Source organism: Elephantulus edwardii, unplaced genomic scaffold (assembly GCF_000299155.1).
Source record: "Elephantulus edwardii isolate Elephantulus edwardi_28Jun2011 unplaced genomic scaffold, EleEdw1.0 scaffold00005, whole genome shotgun sequence".
In the NCBI taxonomy this organism is placed as follows: domain Eukaryota; kingdom Metazoa; phylum Chordata; class Mammalia; order Macroscelidea; family Macroscelididae; genus Elephantulus; species Elephantulus edwardii.
In genome coordinates this window covers 15,009,043-15,018,052 of record NW_006399755.1, presented here as the reverse complement: position 1 = coordinate 15,018,052, position 9,010 = coordinate 15,009,043, and the positions used below count along the sequence as shown (strand labels likewise).

General features: G+C 38.6%; 1 protein-coding gene across 1 annotated transcript in view; it reads left to right on the top strand.

Moving 5' to 3' along the window:
• The window catches only part of LOC102843445 (chromosome unknown open reading frame, human C1orf168), a 125,405-nt gene that overhangs the window by 93,989 nt on the left and 22,406 nt on the right, over positions 1–9,010 (top strand). The window contains exons 10-11 of the mRNA XM_006879826.1: positions 1,120–1,218; positions 5,516–5,544. Of these exons, the coding sequence (XP_006879888.1) occupies positions 1,120–1,218; positions 5,516–5,544 (128 nt within the window). The remainder of the gene's footprint in view (positions 1–1,119; positions 1,219–5,515; positions 5,545–9,010) is intronic.

The following is a 9,010-nucleotide window of genomic DNA, read 5'->3' as shown; positions in this document are numbered from 1 at the left end:
GGCATATCTCAAGAATATAGCTTTTACCCTGTACAAATATCCTATTCCTCATTAAAAATTTCCCTGTGATTTAGCATCTGTTGATAATGCTCATTTGATCCACTCCTTACTTAGCTGGATTAGCAAAATGTTAATGTCCCAATTCTAGGACTCCCTTCACATTTATCAGTTGGTTCTCAGCAAAATCACTACTTCCTTCTTATATGTCTGTGTGGACTCATTAATTCCTATTTTTTCTAGTATCTTATAATTCATTATTGTATATACTATCCTGTATTTGGCAAGTGAAACTCTTTTATTCATTTATTTTTAAAGATCCAGTGTGGAAAAACAATGTATACGGAATTTAAAATTAAACCAAAATAAAATGTAAAGTTGAATAAAAATAAAAAAAAGAAAGAAATATAGGCTTGGTTGACTTCTGGGTGACAATCAGACATAGCACTCTCTTCCCCAACCCTCTGTTCCCCTAGAAAACACAAAAGCATATTTAGAGGTTATTTTCATTACCAATTGGGCAATCAGTGAATCACTATTATTGTATTATTATTCAATAAATTTAAATTTAGAAATATGAATTTCAATAGTTGAAAATTCCTGTAATGAATTTGTAGTACACTTTGTAAACGATGCTGCTGTGGATTATTTTCTCTTCAATCTTAAAGATTGCCCCATAAACTCTGAAAACCAGAGACCCTTTGATGGAGTTGAAGTTTATATTGAAATATAATTGTTCCCTTCATAGCTAAATATGTTCACTACTTCATATCAAACTATATACAAAGAGGGGAGCTCTGGTGGCCTAGTGGCAAGGAGCTGCAACTACAATCCCAGAGGTGCACGGTTCGAATCCACCAGATGCTCTGCCGGGGAAGGAGGGACAATCTCCTCCTGTACCAGTCAGATCTAATTTGACGGTACACGCACACAAAAAATAATTTAAAAAAAATAAAATAAACTATATACAAAGAAAAGAACAGAAGCTAATATTTCCTTGTCCTTCATTGAGGGGATGGGGTTTAGAAATGAGATTAATGCCTCTGATCATTTTTAATAGATCTTGGCATCTCTAGGACTCTCTCCAATGCCCTGTTTTTCACGTCCTCTGATTCCTCTTAGTTTAGATGGTAATGAAACCCTTAGAAGGCTACGACACTTCTTCAGGAAAGAAAAGGAAAGATTTAAAATGAAGAGAGACAAGTCTAAAGAAAATGTAAGGTAAATAACCCCTTTGGATCTTTTCCCAGAAGAGGGTTAATGCTGCCTCCCTGGTGGTTACACATCTGATGTTCTCTATTCTGTTCTCAGGAACTAAACACTAGTTACCCTTGAGTCAGTTCCAACTCATGGCAACTCCTTGTGTGTCAGAGTGGAACCTGCTCTGTAAGAGGGGACCAGGGCTTTTTTCCAAGGAACCTGTGGGTGGGCTTAAACCTTTCAGTTAGTGGCAGAACGCATTGATCATTTACATTACTCAGTGAGGTGATATCTCCAAGGTTATCAGAAACGAAACTAGAGTCCTCTGTCACCTACCTCTTTCATGCTATGTTTTCTTCTTTGTTGATTACAATCCCCCCACTATCCCTCTGTGGTTCTTGTCCCCATTAAGGCCTCCATCCCTTACCTCCCTGCTTTCAGGGTTTTGTCTTTACACAAATGCGGTCCTGGTGACTTTGCATGGCTCCTGTGTTAAGGACTGAAGGACTGAGTACCCCCATGCTGTTATTGCTCACCACAGCATTTGGAAAGTTGTGCCAAAGGAGTGAGTTTAGTTATAGGTTCAAAGGATAACAAAGAGCCACTAGCCAATATTATGATTTTTAGTTTTGTCCTACATTTATGTGATATTTGAATATTCCACACCCACAGATTCTAATGGAAAAGGAGCACGCCCCTTTTGAAAATTTCATCAAGGGTGGATATAAACACAAAGATAGGGAAATTAATTCAGCAATTCCAGAAAGGACTGTTTCCTCCTTACTTAGGAGTATACACTCCGCCTTAGTCTATTCTTAGGGATACTAGTCAGAATAAGCATCCCTCTTGTTATCACTAAATATTAAACTATGATAGGAATTCATTCTTGTATACTTTCTAAAGTTCTAATGATTTCATTTTTATACTCTTCCACACACTAATTTGCCTCTCTTAAGAACTGTGATGTAAAAAAACAAAGTAAATAAACAAAAAAACAACAACCCTGTGATGTATGGACAGATAGATGGAATGTTCAGCTGAATAGTTCCTGTATCTCAAAGTCTTAACCCCCATCATTCATTACTGGTTCTAGACATTTAGGCTAGATTCTGGTCTTGGAGAGGTTAGAAATATACCAACTATAGAAAGAGACAGGAGGCCTGGATTCTAGCATCTATTTCAACTCTGCCACTTATTTACTTGCCAATCATGGGCAAATCACTTCCTTATTTTACCCACAGGTAAATTTGAATACCTTCTTTTATACAATAGGAGGGAGACTGGATGGTCTCTGGAAGGTACTTTTCTTTCTAATCTGCATAGACATAAATGTAGATCTGCATTTATAAATAAGGAATGGAGTACAGTGTATTGGAAAAGAATATGATCTAGGCTGTTTGACTGAGTGAAGTATTATGTTACCTTGAACTTCTTTTATATTATAAAAGTTTAAAAATATATATCTATGGTCTTATATCAACTTCTTATTGGGTCTGCTCTACCAAGAGACCCACTAAAACACAGGGTTTGTCGGAGAAGATCTCAAGCTGGAAAGATGAGAGTTCAGTATCACAGACAGTGAGATATACACATAGAGGCAGTTTCCAGCCTCAGGTGCTGTTGGGAAAAACCTTCCTAGAAACTCCCTGCTAGGTCTGGATTATCATCTTTCTTCTGTCTTCCACTAATGCTATAATCTTCTTATAACATCTCTTGAGACTAATGAAAAACTCCTTTTCTTAGAGTTAGACAATCCTCAAGTAAGATAGGAAATCCACATTATTTAGGTTAACCCACTGCATGAACTTTTCTGCAAATTTCCTAACACAAGAAATCTCTATACTTGCCTACTTCTGTAGAAGAGAAACATACCACCCACAGAAAAGATGCAATTTTAATAAGCTCTGTTAAAATGACCTTGAATTTTACCGGAATCTAATTCTCTGCTTTGAGTTTCCAACTAATAGCAGGGAGATAGACCAAGATAATCTGTTGGGATTTCTGCCTCCCTTTTCTTTTTTTTCTTTAAGAACCAAGGACTCCTCTCTTTGAACACTATCCTAGTATTGCTTTATCTTCAAAGGGAGGCTAAAGCCAAGAAAATATAACAGTCAAGAAGAATAAGGGTGGATAAGGGAAAAGGAGAGTATTGCGAGATTTCATTAAGATGAGAAATACAGTGGTATTTGGTGTTAGACGACAAAGTTGATATGAGTACTTGAAGGCAAATCAAATTTAAAAATTTAAACAAGAGAAGAGAAAGTGAATTGAATGATCTTAAAAGACCAAGAGGAAGGGACTATCATGATAAAACTTTCAGTGACCTTAGTTTCTATATTTAGAGAGGGGCTGTGGAAAATTTTAAAGAGGAGCACTCAGAACCAGATTAAAAATAATGAATTAGCAATAAAGGCTTTCTGTGTCAAAGGACCCTGGAGTGGAGATGCAAAAGCTAAGTGCTAACTAGCTTAGGGCCGTGAGTGTACTATGTTCTTCAGTCTAATGCTTGCATTAACCTACGTAGATAGAAACTCACCACTCCGTTTTACATATTAAAAACCTAAGGCTTTGAAACTATGTGGCTTGCTGAGGCCAAATAGTGGGTAAGTGGCAGAAGTGAGAGTTAAATTCAGCTCTGACTCCAGTGACCCAGTTCTTTCTTCTTTTCATCCTGCACGTTGCCATCAGTCTCCTCCACAGACAGTAGAGTCATAATCATAATGACTGTCCCAGGTACATTCCCTTGGTGTGTTCACTCAGTCTTAAAGGTAACTCTAAAATTTATGCTAATACTAGAGATAAGATTGAAAACCCCCAAGATTTAAAGGTGATATCATTTTCCTTAAGGTGCTGTTCCTCTGGGCATTTCCATATCTTTATCATTGAGTTATATTAACTTAATTTTTTTCCCAAATACACTTTTATTTTAAAAAAGAAAATTTAAAGTTTAACATGGTCAGAGGCTGACTTTGTCAAGGGGAAGATGGACCCTTTTCTTCCTTAAGAACCTCCCAGAGAATCCAGAGCCCACTAAGACTTATTTCCATTGCCCATGGGGTCTGCTGATACCAGTTTCCCATGATTCTATATTTCCCAATTAAAAAAAACACACACACACACACAAAACCCCCATGATCCCAAAAACTAAAATCCTCCCAGAAAAGGCAGGTCAGATATATCCAAGTGTTTGTGACCTACTAAATCTAACTTTAAGCTCAAAGACAGGTAGACAGTTCTCCAGGGTGAGTGAGCAGCAACACTCCTTGAAACAATCAACCATTTACCATTAAAAGGGGCCACATTTGCCCCAAGAATAAAGCTTAAAGGCAAGAAGATATAGGAGATATAGAAATGGCATCCTTGCAGGGATTACAAACACTCACACAAAATACAAATTGTTGAATGAGAAAGCAGTTCTAGTGTTGTTGTACCCATTGCCACCAATATCCTCTGATGCTCTTGTCTCTGGTTGTTATATTGCTTTATTTTCAACTTTCTCCCTAATCCCTAAACTGCTTCAAGGCAAAAGCTGTATCTGATCATGTTACACACCCAGCACATGGGCCTGGACCATGATGATGCTCCGACAAGACCTTAGGACTGAATTTAAATTAAATGGTGAAACACATCGCTACCACATCACATCTCTTTTCATATGAACTCCAGTTAGATTTGAGGACACTAAAACTAAACCACAGACCTGAGCTAAGTATTCTCTCCCACGTAGCAATTTACCACTTTTCATTTTCCACCTTGAATTTTTCTTTTACTTAGACATCATAGGCAGGGTTCAATAGTTGTAGAGGGTCCCTCTTAATTAATCTATGGATTTGTTCTCTCTCATCGATGCCTACTCCACACTAGATGTATCTGGCTAGCTACTGGCATCTTGGAGGGTGAAGTTAGAATTGTGGGAATGGCAAAAGTCAGCATGTGGTACAGCTTGAGATTGTCAAATGACAATTAATTTTATAAAACAATGTATGGGAATGATTGTATGAAACACCATGTGAATAGAGAATAGTGAGAAACACAATGTATACGAACTTTGTAAGCAAGTTAATATATAATTTTTAAAAACGGAAGGCATATGGACAGCTACTGTTGTTGGGAGAGGAAGGAGGAAATCCATTAAAACTCAGGGCAGGAAGAGTGATCTGAATGAAACTGCAGGAAATGTTTGCTTAAAATCTTGACCTCAAAGTACCTGTTGGTATTGACACACCTCCTCATTCATATGCTGAGATAGATCAAACTATCTAAATGTGAGCTTTTTTTCCTTCCCCTAACTCTTTTGTATTTTTTCACTAATCAGCAGTGAATTTTCCATCTCAATGCCTGATTTAGGTAAGTTTATTGCTTATTTCTGGTATAGACTATTGTTTGTGTTGTATAGAACAGCCTAACATTAGTATGGTCATGGGCTGTGATGGAGAAGTTCATCCGCTCTGCTGATCTCTGTTTAACTAAACACTGGTACTTCAAAATAAAGATACACAAGTTCATGACAATATTTCTTACTTTAGGGAAGATGAGTGAAATTTCTACAGTGGCTGCTATCTGCCACATCCTGTGGCAGACACAATCCCCTTCAAAATTCAGAGAAATTGATTCTGTCATACCTTTTTAGAGAGACATTAGGACTTACATGAACTCAGAGGCAATCCTCTACTTATGACATATTCTAGTTAGGACGAACTGGGCTTGTCACCTGATTTTGTTTTTTGAATTTTTTTTCCCACAAGTTAAATGCAACATACAATGTTAAACGATACCTGTGAGTTTATGTGCAATGTTTTCAGTCCAAAAGACAAATAAAGATCAGATTCATAAAGATACTAATAAGAAAAGTCAGTAAAAATGAAAAGTTTGAAAACTTAAAATTTTAATATTCTATTTATGTCAGAATTCTCATAAGTCCAAGTCATCTGAACAGAATCCTGTCATATATTAAGGAAAATTTATACTTCAGTGATCTGGAATTTGTACCCAAGTGAGTCTGAAACCAAAGCTAGTGTTCATAACATGTTACTACACAGACTCTTGAAGATTTGAGAGCCTGATCACACTAATTAAGATATAAATTGATTGTGATCATGTTGCAGTACTCAGGCTAATTGAATAAAGAAGGTATCATCAGAATATTATTTGCTTTGCCATTAAAGCTGAATAAATGAGCATAGCACTAAATGTTCATAATACATAGTTGTTGTTGTTGTTGTGTACCATTCAGTCAGAACTGACCCACAGCAGATTTTTCAGAGGCAGTTAATTGCATTGGAGGAGATTGCCCATCTTTCTCCCACAGAGCAGCAGGTTAACTGTTTAGGTGGTTGTTGTTGTTGTTGTTATGGGCTGTGAAGTCACTTATGACTCATAGCAACCCTATGTACAACAGCTCTGAAACCTGCCCCATCTTGAGCCAGTCTCACTAACTCCAATACACCTACACTCATTGCCCAGTTACTGTGTCAATCCACCTCCTCAGTGGTCTTCCTCTCTTACGCTGTCCCTCCACCCTTCCAAGCATGATGTCCTTCTCCAAGGACTGGTTGTGTTGTTGTTTACTATAGAGTTGGAACCTACACATAGCTTACCCTCTGGCAGATTTTCAGAGGCAGATAATAAAACAGGAGGAGTTTACCCATCCTTCTCTTGTGGAGCAGCTGGTGGCCTTGAACTGCATACTTTTTTTTTTTTTTGAACTGCATACTTTTGACATTGCAGTGGTAGCTCCTAGTCACTAGGCCACCAGAGCTCAGATGTCCTTCTCCAAGGACTGGTTGTTGTTGTTGTTAAGTGCCTTCGAGTCGCAGGCGACTCATAGCGACCCTATGAAGGAGAGTCCTTGACGCTTGGGTGCCTTTCATCCTCTCTCCAAGTTCATAGGGTTTCTGGAGGCAAGCTATTATGGAAGTGGACTCCACTCCTGCTTCCACGCTTGTTCAATCGGGTAGCTCCACCCCACTCTTAGTCCTCATTGGGTAGCCAACCATTAATGCATTTGACACATCCGTGTCACAGTGTTAGCCTCACAGCAACCACAGGTGACCGTGGGACGGCAACTTGTACACCAGGGCTATACGATCTAGAGGAATGTCAGTGACTTGAAATCAAGTGCTACCGGTTCTCTCTCATCCTGGTTAATTCCAATTAGGAGGGAGACTCTGGCATGTTAACTAGTTACATGATCCCCGGTGGGCCTCCCTAAACTTCTTAGAGGGCCAAGTGGTTCAGCCACCTGAGATTGAACAAAAACAAGTCTACGATGCCCTTAGATGTCTGGGACTTGCACACATGTTACACTGGCTGGCTGAGCATGTGCCTATCCTAGGCCCACAGGTGTGGGCAGTCATTGAACCACATTCATGATGGGGACCAGGGATTGCAATTACTTCCCATGAACAAGGCATTCCCAGTAAGTGCAGGTCATAAGCTTGTGTTGATTATGTTCCTGCTTTTATACAACATATTTAGTAGGTAGAATATGTCTGTGAATAAGGACTATGCATTTTTTTCTATTTGTGGTGTTTTATTTATTAGCTCCAGCTATTGTAGAGATGATAATTTTATTGTAACTCAGGAGTGACATCCAATTCCTAAACATGCCTCCAGGAACTATAAACTTTGATAAATGTCTATAGTTGTAGAGGGGCTTCAGGCCTTTTGTTTTCTTAGAGTCGTTATGAGTCGTGCTCAGCTCGCAAGCAATCAACAACAACAACTATTCAAATGTATATTCTATTCCACCAATTTTAGTTTCCTGAACTAAACACAAAAAATTATATGTGGTAAAATTCTAAGTCTCCCATTATATCTTTGATATGTTAAAATTTAAAAAGACATTTTAAAAAGCAATAAAAGACCACAGCATTTTGAACAGGCATGAATTTTACCTCATTCAAATTAAATGGTATGGGGGTGGCAGAGTAATGTTAATGTTTATAAATAACATGCCACAAGTGTTCAAATTAGTCCAATTGGTGAGTCACTCCCCAAATCATGGAATTTGGAACAAGAAGGAATATGGATATTCTAAGCTTGGAGCATTAGGATGGATGAAGAGGAAAATGAAACTGTCATCAGCTTCATCTTGCTTGGATCCACTAAGCATCACTGTTGGTAACATCAGTCAGGAATTAAGAAGACACATTGCACTGGGAAAATCTGCAGTTAGGGACCTCTCAAAATTATTGAAGAGTAACGACTAAGGTGTGTCTGATACAGACCGTAGTCTTTCCGATCACTTGCTATGTATTTGAGAGCTGGGAAATGAATAAGGATGGCTGAAAAATAGTTGATGCCTTTGAACTGTGGTATTGGAGAAAAGCACTGAACATCCCATGGACGGCCAAGAGAACAGATATGTCTTGGAGAAGGTGCAACCAGAAGTGCTCTTTGGAGGAAAGAATGATGACATTTTGCCTCACATACTTTGGGTATGTTTCTAGAAGGGGCTATTCCTTGGAGAAGGGCTTGATTCTGGGTGGGTGGGCAAAGGATAGGAAGACCCTCAACCAGGGGAATTGACACAGTGACTGCTGCAATGGGCTCTTGTGTGTTAGGAAGTGTGGGGATGGTGCAGGATAGAACAGGGTTCAGATCTTTTGTTCATAGAGTTGCTTATGAGTCATACTCTACTTGATGGCACCAAACAACAACAAACTTGGAGGAGATTCTCATATTAAGCTGTGCTACCATCCACAGCTTCTCTGCATACATGTATGCAGAGCAGATTATCCGAGAGGCTGGGCTCTATGAGGAGAATTGTGGCATCAGGATTGGTGGAAGATCTATTAACAATCTGCGTTAT